Raw genomic sequence first — 16,051 nt, 5'->3', positions numbered from 1 at the left:
TTTTGCTCAACACAATATTTTTTAAACAAATTAATTCTACTTTGCTTATGAGCGCTAAAAACATATTGACAAGCATATCGTATGTTTTGTAGAGAACCCTCAAATAAATCAAGACCATCTTTTACAACTAAATTAAAAACATGGCATGCACATCAGACATGAAAAATATCAATGTTAATTGGGCAAATTCTTATAGCCATAAGTTCAGCACTCTTAGTCACGGAAGAAGCATAATCAAATGTAACAATTAATACTTTGTCAACAAGACCATATAATTGCAAAATGTCTAGAACATTTGTGGAAATATAAGAACCTGTTTTTTTCTCATTAATATATTTATAACCAAGTATACGCTTTTGCATATTCCAATTATGATCAATCCAATGTGCTGTAACACATAAATAATTATTTCCATTAATACTGCGACCTATATCAGAACTGACAGACACTCTAGTATCTAAATGATGGAACACACAACGCATATATTGACAATAATCACTTTGAAATTTAAAAACGTCGGCTCTAACAGTGGTTCTAGGAATGCCTTGAAAAGTAGGGTTATACATAGCTTAATATAATGCACAAAATCGGGGTTAGAAGGAAAACTAAAAGGCAAGCCACAAACAGCAACCATTTTAGCTAGTTCTTCACGATCTCTATCTTTATTATAAGCAATTTGAGTGACAGCGGGGTTAGAAGGATTTAAAGTTTGTTGGACCATATTAGATCCCCCAACGAATCCACTGGGAGCAGCACTACTAGCGTCGGTCGATGTGTTTGTGTTTTTAAGTCCGGCTGCTAATCGAGCATCTAAGTATGATTTTCCAACACATGTTCTCAAGTGTCTATCTAAACCACCCGTCCCACCTGCCCCTCCACTGCTTCCGTGTTTTTTAACTTGTTTACATTTGTGACAAATAGCTTGAGTTTTAGTATCATCTAAAGTCGTGAATTTCCATACGGGACTAGTTCTAGGACGTTGCGCCTTAGTCGTACCCCGAGTAGGAGGTTTAGGGGGAAAACCAGCTCTAGACTGAGATGTAGTCCGAGTTGGAGTTTCAGTAACGGGACTAGTAGGTGTCTCATTTAAATCTAATTCCTCTCCTTCTTCTACTTCTAAATTTTCAAGATCATCAAAATCTAAATTACCATAACCTCTATCTAAGGCTTCATTTTGTAATTCTAAATCTTCTAGAATAGGAGAAAAACCGGGGGGAGAAAAAAAATCAGTTTCATCAACATGAGTGAAATCCTCCGTATTGTTTCTAAATTGAATTTTAGATTTACTAGAAGAACCAGATTTACCCTTACTACTATGGTTAAAAGGGTTAGGGATTTCGACAGTTTTACCTAGGACCGGGATCTTAACTTTTTTAGACATATTATCAAAGTATAATAAAATAAAATATGAAAATTATTTTTTTTTTAAAAAAGACGCAAATAAAATGCAAGAATTAAATAAATTAAGGGATGGAACGAGTGTACCAAATGTCTGGGTAAAAGCAAACGTAATCGTAAACGTTGAAATTGAAATTATGTTACTTGAAGCTTGAAAGTTGCTCCAAAATTCAAATATTGCCCACTTCACCAAAATAATAATAATAATAATATTTCACCAAATATTAGAGATATAATTGATAACAAATATTAGAGAGAGAGATAATTGATGGATGATTTGTGTGAAAATGAATAAAAATGAAGAGGTATTTATAGTTTAGAATTTGGATTAAAATGCAATTTATTAAACTTTGGGGTTTTTTTTTTTTTTTGGGGGGGGGGGGGGGGGGGGGGGGGAGAAGGGGACTCCAACAACTGAAAATCAGACCGTTTGGAGTCCAACGTTAACATTTTTGTAAGGCTGTCAACGGTCAAAAGTCTGACCAACTAAAAAAATGCAATTTTCCGGCGGGCCGGGACCGATCAGCCGGTCCGGTATCGGGCTTGACCGGGACTTTTTCCCCATCCGTCCCCCTAACCCCTCTGCCCGCTCCCCCATAGTTGACCGGGACCGGGACGGTTCGATGCCGGACTCGGCCGGACACGGGCTGGACCGGGACTGTCTCGTCCCCACTGACACCCTTACCGTAGCCTCACGTACCTCTGCGACGACAGAAGCTGGGATATCTGAAGTCAAAACGGAAAGTCCTTTTCCTATAAGTAAGCTACTAATTAAACGAATAATGGATAAATATTCAAAATCAATAAAGAAAAAAAAGATTTTCTCTTTTTCCAAATAAAATAAAGCAATCTTCCAATAAATAAAAAGTCAAAAATATGAAAAAAAATATTAGTCTTGATTGAGTGCAATCTCATCCAAATCCCCATTTGCTCATTCCAATCTTGATCTACACATCGAAAGGCGCGCCAAATAAACCAACTACCACCTTTCCCTCCAATGAAATCCCTCCACGTGGAATGTCCATGTCATTACACGTCACCTTAACGTTCCGTATAAACTACTATTTCAACTCCTTTTAACATTTCCATTTTCAACGGCCATAACCATAACAAATTCTGTATCTATACATTCATTAATTCATCATCTTTTTTCAAGATTCAATGGGCCCTCAAAAGATCATCCCAAAGGGTGTCAAGAACACTAAAGAAAATCAAGAAACAGTGAACCGTCGAATTAGTAAGCTTAGCTTACACCTAAACCCGGTTCAAGAATTTGACACAGCGGTTCATCATGAGTTGGAGTTGCTAACATGCGCTGCTAAGGTGAAGGCTATTATTAACGTGAACACTGTGACACTAGGGGAGTACATGAGAGGTAAACATAGGGATATACAAGAACAAGTATTCGGTTATTTTAATTCAAGAAAGGAACTGCAAACACCAATTGAGATATCAAAAGATGAACATAGGGAATTGTGCATGAAACAACTTGTGGGGTTGGTTAGGGAAGGTGGGATAAGGCCATTTAAGTATGTGATTGATGATCCAGCTAAGTATTTTGCTATTGCTGAAGCTGTTGGAAGTGTTGACATGTCACTTGGTATCAAAATGGGTGTTCAGTACAGGTAATTTCTTTTCCCTTTCAGTTATATCTGTAATTAGAAATAAAAATACATATTCCCTCTCTACCAATTTATGTGGCACCATTTTACTTGAAAGAAAGTAAGATTTTTTGAAATAAGTATGACTTGGATTTATATTGGTAATTAATACTCCCAATTTATGTGACACTGTTGGAATTTCGAGATTTAAACTTCGAATTCGGCCATAGAAGTTTAAGTTTTTTGAAATAAAATACATAATCATAATGCTGATTTTGGGTTTTATCTACCCTTTGTTTTGTTTTGTTAATTTGTTGTTTGTTTTTACAGTTTCTCTTTTTTGGGGAGCAGTTAGAGCTGTGTGGAATTTAGCCACTTAGGTGCTCAATGAGAATATTCATTGGATTTTTCTTTGTGCTGATTATTTAACCAGAAAGATCAGAAAATTTTAGGTAATTCTTTACTAATAATTTGTGAAAATTAGGTAATAAGTACTATACACTAAAAAGATCATTTACAAGGACTAATAGGATTCAAAAATATGCGTTGATGAAGTTTCTGAAGATCCTTTTGGGTTCTATGGCTTTATTTGAGTTCAACAGCATGAATAGAAACAGAACAGATAGTCTTCCTTTTGAATAAGATGGTATAGACCAGTCTGATTCTTATATCTCAAAGCAAATATTACATAGGGTACTAGTCAAGGCCTTGATTTGCTCTTTTGTGTTTATTGAGGTAAACTTTCAGCTTAAGTCTTACAATACTGCCACTCCACTTTAGTATAGCCATATCTCAAATCTAATCCAGACCTGATAGGACCAGAAAAAATGAGCTTTAGGACTGAAATTCTCTTTTACGAAAAATGAAGAGCCGATCTGAAAGACCTGAATTCCAAGTATAACAGACTTCAATAGCTTAGTGGTCTTAATGTGGTTTTACAATTGAACAGCATGTAAAATCAACTATAGAGTTTTCTGCTTTATTGCTATTATGAACAAATGATTTAAGTTCCTAGGAAAGAACGACTTAAGACCATGCTTTGTTTGTGCAAAAGCTAGAATTTGATGCTTCTTAGCATGCATCATCTCCAAACCTTAAGCTGGTTGGCGACCAGGAGTACTCCGTCTTAACTAATTTTTCCCCTTTGCTAACAAGGTGTATTTTTCTGTTCAAATTGGTATTTTTTTCTGAATCTCTATTGCTTATAGCAACTATGATGGATCTTATATTTTCAGTTTCTCCTTAATAGATGTAGTAACAAATTCTTACCTGACTGGACTTTCAATACAGTCTATGGGGAGGTTCGGTTATCAACTTGGGAACCAAAAAGCACAGAGACAAATACTTTGACGGCATAGACAATGTGGATTACCCGGGCTGCTTCGCAATGACAGAACTTCATCATGGTAAACTGTTTTGTAACACTTCTTTTATTATTATTGTTTCACTATCAATGTCCATTCTATACTCCCTGGTCAAAATCCATGATTTTTCTATGTTTTTTAGTCGTGTGCAGTACACATAGAGTTGTATTAGTGCCTTTAATCCTAAGACTATGCAGTTACGTGAAGGGAGATGATATTTATCGATATAAAAGTAGCTAAAGTAGTGATAAAATCCTTTAAACATTGGCTCAATACATGTAACGAATGTTGGTAGGAATTCACAGCAGTATGTTCCCAAGAAATAGTTAGATCATTATGTTAGTATTGTCAAAAAAAAATAAAAAAAAATTAGATCATTGTGCCGTTCTCTTTTGCATTAAAGGAATATTAGGCAATATCACTGAGATATCTGGAAGTTGAAGATGTGGTTAGTATAGCACGGCAGTTGATATATAACAATAAACATCCATAAGAATGCCACTTAATTGAATTTACCTTGCAGGCAGCCATAAACACACAAGCCCAAATTCCATCCTCGATCCTATTAAAAAAACACACTGTTCTCAAAGAAATAAAGGAGTTTATGATTTATACTTAGCCTAGGAACAGTGACCACTTCTTTGGTTAGGAACACATTTGAAACTTTTAGAAAGAACTGTCCCTGACCAAATAAAGCTGTTATTTTAACTTTATTCTGATAATTAGGACGCCTGGATTTACTCATCCTTTTTTCTCATCAGGTTCAAATGTTCAAGGTCTTCAGACAGTTGCCACCTTTGATCCATTCACAGATGAATTCATAATTGACACGCCAAATGATGGAGCTATTAAATGGTGGATTGGTAATGCTGCCGTTCATGGAAAGTTTGCAACAGTTTTTGCAAAACTGATGTTACCAACTCATGATACAAAAGGTGTGACCGACATGGGTGTTCATGCATTTATTGTACCAATAAGGGATATGAAAACCCACAAAACATTGCCAGGGATTGAAATACAAGATTGTGGCCATAAAGTTGGCTTGAATGGAGTAGATAATGGTGCATTAAGATTTCGTTCAGTAAGAATTCCACGAGATAACCTTCTTAATCGATTTGGAGACGTCTCACGGGATGGGAAATACACTAGCAGCCTGCCTACAATTAACAAAAGATTTGCTGCCACCCTTGGAGAACTTGTTGGTGGTAGAGTTGGCCTTGCGTATTCGTCTGTGGGTGTTCTCAAGATTGCTGTTGTTATTGCAACAAGATATTCTCTCCTGCGCCAACAGTTCGGTCCTCCCAAACAACCTGAAGTTAGTATACTTGACTACCAATCTCAGCAGCACAAGCTTATGCCAATGTTGGCTTCAACCTATGCATTCCATTTTGCAACACTGCATCTGGTGGAAAAATATTCTGAAATGAAGAAGACTCATGATGAAGAACTGATAGGGGATGTACATGCACTTTCTGCTGGGCTTAAGGCCTATATCACTTCTTACACACAGAAGTCATTGAGCACATGTAGAGAAGCTTGTGGCGGCCATGGTTATGCTGCTGTCAATAGGTTTGGAAGTTTGAGGAATGATCATGACATATTTCAGACATTTGAGGGAGACAACACCGTTCTTCTGCAGCAGGTTGAGATTTGAGGCTGAAAGAACTTTTCTGCTTCTTAATTAAATCTAATGAAGGGATAGGGTGTAATGACTTTTCTTATGATCCAGGTAGCCGGTCTTCTGTTGAAGCAGTACAGGGAGAAATTCCAAGGTGGGCAGCTCACTGTCACGTGGAACTACCTAAGACAGTCCATGAATTCTTACCTCTCTCAGCCTAACCCAGTAACGGCTAGATGGGAAGGTGAAGATCACTTACGAGATCCTAACTTCCAGTTGGATGCTTTTAGGGTGAGTATTTTTTTGTCAATCTGATGACAGAATATTGCTATACAACAGTATTGTATATCTAACTATGCTGTAACTGCTTCTTTTCCAGTATCGTACGTCAAGATTGCTTCAAAGTGTAGCTATCCGGCTTCAGAAGCATTCCAAGACTCTTGGAGGATTTGGTGCTTGGAATAGATGCTTAAATCACCTCTTGACGCTTGCAGAGTCTCATATCGAATCTTTCATCCTTGAAAAGTTCATTGAAGCAGTCAAAAAGTACTTCCTAATCACAATTTGAGAAGCTTGTGCTTTCCTTCAACTAGTTTTTGTCTAATTCTCTCTTCTTCTTTTCTGCAGTTGTCCTGATGAAAGTTCTCGTGGTGCCCTAAAACTCGTGTGTGATCTTTATGCCTTGGATAGAATCTGGAATGACATAGGAACTTATCGCAATGTGGACTACGTGGCCCCTAACAAAGCTAAGGTATGAATCTAGGGGAAAACTGCTGGAAATATAGTCACTGTACTTATACTTGATATCTAGAACCTAACAATAAATGCAACTTAAAACATTCAAGAGTATTATTCACCAACATCTGAATCTAATTGCAGCTTTGCAGTTGATATCGTTCTTAAGGTTTATCCACCTAAAGTAAATGGCTCTTGGCAAAAATATGTCTTAGAAGTTGAACGAGCAAGTAATAAATTTTCATTAACTCTCTCTAGTCAGGTTGATTTTCTTTCATGTCCGACCATCCGCTTTTAATTTTACAGGCAATTCACAAGCTATCAGAATATCTATGCTTCCAAGTTAAGAATATTTCAAGGGAACTTGTGGATGCCTTTGATCTTCCAGATTACGTTACGCGTGCTCCAATTGGTGTGCAGACTCCATCAGAAGCTTATTCACAGTATACTCAAAATGTTGGGTTCTAGTTTCTAACATAAGTGGGCAAGTTATACTGTTGCCTATTTTTTTTCTTTTTTCTTTTCTGGTTTTCATAATCCAAGAAGTTCCCCACTGTTTGTGGATTGTGGTTATACGTATACTTTGTATTCCCATTATTTATCATGGTGTCAAGCTTCCTGTATCACTTTTATCTTGGTAAGCAAGCTTGATGAGTTCTTCTTGTCAACAAGTTCTTGTAGGCAAAATTGATGTACTTATCTAAACGTTAATTGTGGAATAAGATCTAAAGGTGCTATACTGGTATTTAAATCTAGCATTTCTATCGTCATTATCATTGTTAAGTGAGATATAACATTTATAAGCTTCTCAACATCATATTCTTGACAGAGATGTTAGCCCCACAACAGGAGAACTCTGCATTTAATTTGGCATTGACCATTTGAGACTATTAAATTTTCCACTGCAGGACCAGTTGAAGTGGTTTATAGCCAACACCTACTTTATTCATCTAAATTTTGAACAGCTGCAGCTAGGGGTGTTCGTGGTTCGGTTTGGGTCGGTTATTGGTTAAAACCATAACCAAACCAATTTAGTCGGTTTTTAAATGTCTAAAACCATAACCAAACCAAGTAAAATAATAACCACCGGTTTGGTTATTGTCGGTTTGGTTCGGTTTTTCGGTTTATGACTAACCGTGACAATTCAAATATTCTCTCTCTACGTTCTTCAAATTTCTTATGAAGCTCTTTTTTCCTCACGGCCCACAAGGGTGAACTTTGCTGCATATTGAGGGAAAGACACGCTGTTGGCAAATCAGGTGGACCAAACTTGCAACGCAGTTTAGATTCAAAAGCACAAGTCAAACAGAGGTTTCAAAATACAAACAACCCTTATGCTTACGACTTATTAGAGTTGGGCTTGGATTGTTGGACATATTCTTTTAAGACATGGGCCTTAAAAATAAGTAGACCAAAATTAAATTAATAATTAAAAGGTATAAAATATCTTTAATTATTTATGAAAAGCTAATATTATACATATAAATAATTATAAATTTTATGTATATAATTATCGGTTTGGTTCGGTTATTTATTCGGTTATTTTTTACTATAACCATAACCAAACCAAATATTATCGGTTTTTCAAATTTAAAACCAAACCAAACCAAACCAAATGTCGGTTATTTTATTCGGTTTGGTTTTGGTTTTAACCAAAACTGTGAACAGCCCTAGCTGCAGCATCCCTGGTCCCTACAAATTGATCTCCACATGATACACAACATTAGATAGTAAATTTGACCTCGAGAGGAGCAATAACACAAAGGGTAAATATATTTGGCACAATCACAAATGGCACAATTCCACCTTTTTAGGGGTATTAATGTAATTCCACATGACATTTGAGGGTGTACCAGTAAATTTCTTTTTTTTCTATTCCATTGATACCCTTCCTGAAAAGTTAGAGGGAAAAGTCAAAATAATTCAAATTTTACTCTCTCTTTCTTCAAGACCATAATTACTTTTTCTTTCCAATAACATTCAACAAGAAAAAACTTGCAATACACCTATTCCAAGTACATCCATTTACCTATTGTATTGCTTCATTGTGAAGCAAATTAAAACAATACACTGTTAAAGCCCGCAACAGTGGAGTAGTTTTTTATTTTCCATATTTGTTATGGATGGTATAATTATAGTAATAAAAAGTAAGAGGAATAAAAAAAAATACATATTTACATGCCTTTTTGTTTTTTTTAAATACAACTTCAAAAATATCTTCATTTTTAAATACGACTTCAAAAATATCTTCATTGGATAAATCAGATAATTATCATATGCAACATATTGTTGACATGTTGAAACAATTCAAGCTCAATCCAATGGCTAAGGAATTTTTTCTTCCTTCTTATAATAATCGTGGCGGTGATCAGATGCTTCTCACTAACTTTGTACCGACTAATAAGACTGATGGTTTTCAATATAATAGAAGGGTATAGATTTCGTTTTTTTTCTTCCGATTAAAATTCTTTGTTTTTTTTGGAAATTGATATTTTTGCCTGTTTTTGTTTTATGGGTCGATTCAAAATTGAATTAGTGCAAATTAACTAAGATTAAATTAGGATTGAGTAAAAAAAAATTGCTAAGAGTTGATTTAATTTCGTCAATTTAAAAAACAATGTATGTAACAAGTAGTCAACACTATGGTTGGGACGAAAAAATGAATCAACTAGAACATAATCTAATCTAAAACCTAACGGTCTCTTCTCTCTCTACACGGAGGCCTAGAGGTAGCCATTGCTGCCACAGCTAGTTGACTTTAACTGAAACATTAAATTATCGCAATTTAGCTAAGATTAGCTATAATTGAGTAATAATTAGCAAGTTTAAATTTAATTCAATAACTTTAAAAAACAAAATGGATGTAACAAGTGTTCAACACTATGGTTGACTTTAATTGAAATATAGGATTGATTCAATTTAGCTCAGTATTATATAAGATTACGTAAAACAAGTTGATAACTCATTCAATTTCATCAATTTAAAAAAAAAAAAAAAAAAAGTGGATGTAAGAGTTTGTCAAAATTATGGTTGACTTTAATTGAAACATTAAATTATCTCAACTTAGCTAAGTATTAGATATAATTAAGTAGCAATTAGTAAATTTAGATCTAATTTAATCAATAAAACAGTTGATGTAACAAGTACTCAACACTATAATTGACTTTGATTGGAACATTGAATTGCTTCAATTCACCTAAGTATTATATAAGATTGGGTAACAATTAGCAGCTTTTGATTTAATTCTATCAATTTTAAAAGACAGAAGAAAATGTAATTAGTAGTCAGTACTATGGTTGACTTTAACTGAAACATTGAATTATCTCGATTAGTTATGTATTAAATGGAAAAAAGTAACAATGAGCAACTTTAGATCTAATTCAATCAATTGGTTTTTCAAAAGAGTGGATGTAAAAAGTAATCAACATTACGGTTGACTTTAATTGAAACAATGAATTATTTTAATTTAGCTGAGTATTAGATAGAATTGAGTAGCAATTAGTAAGTTTATATCTAATTCAATCAATAAAATAGTGGATGTAACAGGTAGTCAATATTATGATTACCTTTAATTGAAATATTGAATTGCTTCAATTTAGTTAAGTATTATATAAGATTGAATAACAATTAGCACCTTTTGATTTAATTCAATCATTTTAAAAAAAAATAGATGTAGCAAGTAGTCAATACTATGACTGACTTTAATTGAAACATAGAATTATCTCAATTAGTTAAGTATTAAATAGAACTGAGTAACAATTAACAAGTTTAGATCTAAATCAATCAATTTAAACAAAAATAAAAGATGTAACAAGTAGTCAACATTATAGTCCACTTTCATTGAAACATTGAATTCCTTCAATTTAGCTAAGTATTATATAGGATTGAATAACAATTTGCAACTTCTAATTTAATTCAATCAATTTTAAAAAAAAAAAAGTAGATGTAACAAATAGTCAATAGTATAGTTGACTTTAATTGGAACATTGAATTATCTCAATTAGATAAATATAAAATAGAATTGAGTAACAATGACCAAGTTTAGATCTAATTCAATCAATTTAAATAAAAAATGTAGATGTAGAGTAGTCAACACTATGGTTGATTTTAATTGAAATATTGAATTGCTTCAATTTAGCTAAGCATTATATAGGATTGAGTAACAACTAACAACTCTTGGTTTAATTCGATCATTTTTTTTAAATAAAAAAGTAAATGCAACAAATAGTCAATATATGGTTGACTTTAATTGAAAAAATGAATTATCTCAATTAGTCAAGTATTAAATAAAATTGAGTAACAATTGACAAGTTTTGATCTAATTTAATCACTCTAAAAAAAATAATGAATGTAACAAGTCGTCAACACTATGATTAACTTTAATTAAAACATAAAAATTATCTCAATTTAACTAAGTTCGATAGAATTGAGTAGCAATTAGTAAGTTTAGATCTAATTCAATCAATAAAATAGTGGATGTAACAAGTAGTCAACACTGTGGTTGACTTTAATTGAAACATTGAATTGCTTCAATTTAGCTAAGTATAGGATTGAGTAACAATTAGCAACTTTTGATTTAATTCAATCAATTAAAAAAAATAGATGTAACAAGTAGTAAATATGAATTATCTCAATTAGTTAATTATTAAATAGAATTGAGTGACAATTAGCAAGTTCATATCTAATTCATTCAATTTAAACAAAAATAGTGGATGTTACGAGAGTTAATAGTTGACTTTGATTGGAATATTTAATTATCTCAATTTAGGAAAGTATTAGATATGATTGAGTAACAATTAACAAGTTTTGATTTAAGTCAATTATATTTTTAAAATATGGATGTAACAAGTAGTCAATGGTTGACTTTAATTGCAATATTAAATTATCTCAGTTTAGTTAAGCATTAGATAGGATTGAATAACAATTAGCAAGTTTTGATTTAATTCAATTTTAAAAAAAAAAAAGACGATGTAACAAGTGGTGTCTCTTCGTAGACATTCGATAAAACTGAAACGATACAAAGAGACGTAACAAGTAGTCAACACTATGATTGACTTTGATTGAAGTTGAATTTTCTCAATTTAGCTAAGCATCAACCATTATTAAGTAAAAGTTTTCCCAAGTATTGATTCAATTCAATCATTTTTTTTTATATAAAATAAGTGGATGTAACAAGTGACCAATTAGTTTTTGAATTATCTTAGTTTTGCTAAGAGTTAGATAAATTTGAGTACCAATTAGCAAGTTTTGATTTAATTTCATTTTAAAAAAAAAAAAAAAAAAAAAGATGTAACAATCAGTCAACACTATGGTTGACTATAATAGAAATATTAAATTATCTCAAATTAGCTAAGTATTAGATATGATTGAGTTATAGTTATCGTCTTTTAATTTAATTCAATCAACTTTTTTTAAAAACAAATAATGAATGTAACAAGTAGTTGACATTGTGATTGGCTTTAATTAAAACATTGAATTATCTCAATTTATTGAGCATTAGATAGGATTGGATCGAATAAATATTTTGTAAGTGTTGATTTAATTAAATTAATTTAAGAAAATAAAAAAATAGTGAATGTAACAATTAGTCAACACCGAGTTGACTTTAATGAAAACATTGAATTATCTCAATTTAGATAAGTATTAGATAGAATTGAATAACAATTAGCAAATTTCGATTTACTTCAATCATTTTTTAAAAAAAAATAGCGGGTTTAACAAGTAGTCACACTATTGTTGACTTTGAATTAAAGATTTATTCTAGCAAGAATTTAGATAAGTATTAGATATAATTGAGGAACAATCAGTGTTTAAAAAGGCAGGGGCGTAAGGCGGAGCGTTTTACATATGCCTCGGTGAGGCGTAAGCCCCGAGGCACGGGGCGTAAGCCCCATGGGTATTTAATTTTTTGTATTTCATAAAATAATATAATTATAATAAATATTTTTAAATAGGTAAAATTACATAAAAAATAAAAGAAAAGTGTGTGTGTGTATATATATATATATATATATATATATATATATATATATATATATATAACCTTACAAGTATAAACAATACAATGAAATAAAAGCTATTATGAAATGCAAATCAACTCTAACATCTTAACTTTCAAACAATGAAAAAATCACAATTTGTTAAAACAATATTACTATCATTCTATTCATTGTATCTCCCTATAAACAACTTTATCAGTATTGTTGACACCCAATTTTGTCCCTCCTTTATTTCAATTTATTTCCTGGAGCTTCTAATTTATTGACGAGCTAAACACTTTATTTTCACTATTATTTTATTGCTACTACTATTAATATCGATACTTTCATTTTTCACTATTTTTTTTACTATCAACATTACTAGCACTACTCTGTCACAAATCTCAAAAGGGGTTCGTCATCATTTTATTTCGGATTTTTGTACTCGTTAAAAATAATTATAATTTATCAAGCCTTTTATTTTCTACATATTGATCACTAATTATCATAGTATATGTTGTACTAGTTATTAAATTAGAAGCCCAAAAGATAATTAAATAGAGGAGGAAGGATCAACAATTTCAGCCAAATAAATGGCCCAATTAATCAACCCACATTTTTCAAACCACCAGCCCATTATTTTAACCCAATATCCAGCCCACTACCCGAATTTACCCGACCCGACCCGGCTTTTCATTTAACAAAGGAAACCCTAAAAGGGTTTCCCTCATTTCCCACTTCGCCGCCGCCCCCTTTTTGTTCTCTCTCCCCCGCTCCCTTCTCTTTCTTCTTTCCCTCTTTCATCGTCATCTCCTCTCCACCACGCCGCGTACTCCACGCCCACTTCCCTTTGTCTCCCGCTCTTTTCCTCTTCACTCTCCTCTCTCTCTTCTTCGCAACAAACCCTAGAATCGCTCTATAAATAATCGTTTCTAAGTCAGTCTAAGGAGGATTTTTTTCGACTCATGAAATTCCCCCAAGAACTGGGTCTTCTTTTCAGTAACAGAAATCCCCTAAAAATTTTAAGTTCTTTTGATTACTTCAAATTCCCGTGGAAAATTGCTAAGTCTTCATCAGTTTTGATCTTGTTTCGATATTCATTCGAAAGAGAAAAATTATTCTGGTTCCCTTTCGGTTCCTGCAATCGATTCGAATCCGAGCATCGCAAGCTCGGAGTTGGTAGTGTTCGAATAGATATCGAAACCTTCGCCCAACTTCGCTGCACTAAAAAAAGGTAATCTTCCTCCCTTTTATTTATTTTAGCATTTATTAGCTATTTTCTGCTTATATGTGCTAGATTGTTTAGTGTAGTAGTGTTAATTGCTAGATTAGTCGTTGCTTGCATATGTTAATTACTATTCTTGCCTAGCGTGTTTATTGGTCGCTAGTTTTAAGCCTATTTGAATCCAGTTTAGTTATATTTGATCATGTTTAAATCTTGTTTAGTTATGTTTATGAGTGTTAGCTTCCTGTTTTAGTTCCTCTAAGTTAGTTTTAATTTGTGTTTGTGGGCTTAGTCTTTATTACGTGGAACTAGACCCTGCTTGTGTTAACTCAGTTTTAAAATTATGTCTAGCTGCAGTTTGTCCTGTTTAAATTTAGCTTGTGCTAAAGATAAGTTTGTGTAGTCCGAATTGCATGTGTGTGTTTAGTACAGGAATAGGCCTGTCTGCTGGTGTTTTTACCAAAACATGATTAGTTGAATCAAATGTTCAGTTAAATGAGTGACGAGTTATCTGAGATTGGTATAAAGCCTATTTGATCATTTGTTGACTTAAACTGATAGAGTGTAATATGATTAAAAGAAACCCTGGTCTAATTTGGAGTAAGCTTAAAATGCCATTTGTGATAACGATATATAATGTCATTACGTATACTTAAGAGTTAGTTTAAAGTGGGACCTGAGTATGCTGAATTTGGCTTAACATCATATTAGAGGCTATTGTATATTGTTTGGTTAAAAAATGTTAAACTAGTTATTTGATAATTTGATGAGCATGTTTTTGGACTTGGATCTTGAGACTGTTAATAGAAAATCCGATAAATATGCCTAAGCCGATATCAAACATGTTATGACAAAGTTCTCCTTCTGTGTTTAAAGTGGCATGAGTCCTTAAACCAATCAAGTGCCTTAATATGCTGAAAGAGGTCATATGTGCTATGCCATTGCTTTGTTGAAGTTTATATTAACTTTTAAAGCATGTCTGCTCACTCCTAATTTGCCATGTTTGATTTGCGTATCATGTAATTGTGTATACCACTTACATTTAGTTGAGATGTTCAATTATTCCTACACAATTCATGTCTGCATATTACATAAGCAGAATAAGGAGAAATCATACATGAAGTTAGCTTAAAATTCGCATGTCAAACCTAACTCGATCTCTGAAACTCTGTTGCCTAAGGCTAAGTGTCTAGCCTGTATGATAGAGCCTGTTTTCTCCTCTATTTTCTTTCCATTAAATGGTAAATATCAGTATATAATGGAAATCATGTAGTTGTCCTTTCCTCTTAATATTCCTGCTTGGCCCCTGATTGTTTGAATATGGGTGAATATGACTTAATCAAAGAAGTATGAATCAGTAGGATAACTATGTGTTTGAGGCATAGGATAACTTGCCCATTAATTATGTGTGTCGTTGACTTCAGAGCCTAAAAAACTAGATCTGCTCCTGTTATATATTTGGAAAGATTCTGGTATTAAAGGCTGTTCATAATGATCGATATGTTTTTCTTAAAATGAGTCTAGGCAACCTCTTAGCGAGTAGGATATGTTAATCAATGGAAAATAAAATCAGCAATAGGTTTGATAGGAATTGAAATTTGTTCATGTTCACTAAGTGCCTACTTTAGGTGATATCAATTAAAGCATGATTTCAGCCTGACCTTAATTCTTTTACTTTTCTCTGAAAGTATGTACTCATATGTGGTGGTTTAAATAGTTTTTTGGCATCCTTTGTGTGTTATTGAATGAGTAAATGAGATTGATATGGTCTGCCAAAGGCAATATGTTTGTTTGGATAAGCATGTATGCCTGTTTTGGAATTCTGTGTTGGCTGCATAATACTGAATATCCAGTTATATGTTAATATTCCCTTTTTCCCTGTGGCTGTTATTAGAATGATTTGTTGTGTTCGATCATTAGTCCTCATTGCTTTACCCTTAAAAAGAACAATCAGATTGGCACCTTGAGATGACTCTCACATTATGTGATCGAGCTGCAGCCATGTTTGTGGCTTAAGTTGCTTTAAAAAAAATGAACATATATCACACTTGATAAAGGCATATGGCTGTTCCTATATGTGGCTGCCTGTTACTATTGTTGTTTACTACAACATACCATCGATGGTTTGCTGT

General features: G+C 33.1%; 1 protein-coding gene across 2 annotated transcripts; it reads left to right on the top strand.

The window, feature by feature from the left end:
• Positions 1–2,477: 2,477 nt before the first annotated feature.
• Positions 2,478–7,467, top strand: LOC132614159 (acyl-coenzyme A oxidase 2, peroxisomal). 2 transcript variants are annotated; one of them, XR_009572193.1, is made up of 8 exons: positions 2,478–3,023; positions 4,290–4,405; positions 5,125–6,005; positions 6,093–6,272; positions 6,361–6,527; positions 6,609–6,732; positions 6,861–6,946; positions 7,023–7,253. XR_009572193.1 is itself a non-coding variant. In XM_060328541.1 (7 exons), the coding sequence occupies exons 1-7, from the start codon at positions 2,560–2,562 to the stop codon at positions 7,182–7,184; spliced, it is 2,094 nt and encodes a 697-aa protein (XP_060184524.1). In that variant the 5' UTR covers positions 2,479–2,559; the 3' UTR covers positions 7,185–7,467. The 2 variants fall into 2 exon arrangements, 1 of the variants encoding a protein (XP_060184524.1); XM_060328541.1 differs by lacking the exon at positions 6,861–6,946 and having other exon boundaries at positions 2,479–3,023; positions 7,023–7,467.
• Positions 7,468–16,051: the final 8,584 nt, after the last annotated feature.

This window comes from Lycium barbarum, chromosome 10 (assembly GCF_019175385.1).
Source record: "Lycium barbarum isolate Lr01 chromosome 10, ASM1917538v2, whole genome shotgun sequence".
In the NCBI taxonomy this organism is placed as follows: domain Eukaryota; kingdom Viridiplantae; phylum Streptophyta; class Magnoliopsida; order Solanales; family Solanaceae; genus Lycium; species Lycium barbarum.
This window is presented reverse-complemented; position numbering and strand designations above follow the sequence as displayed.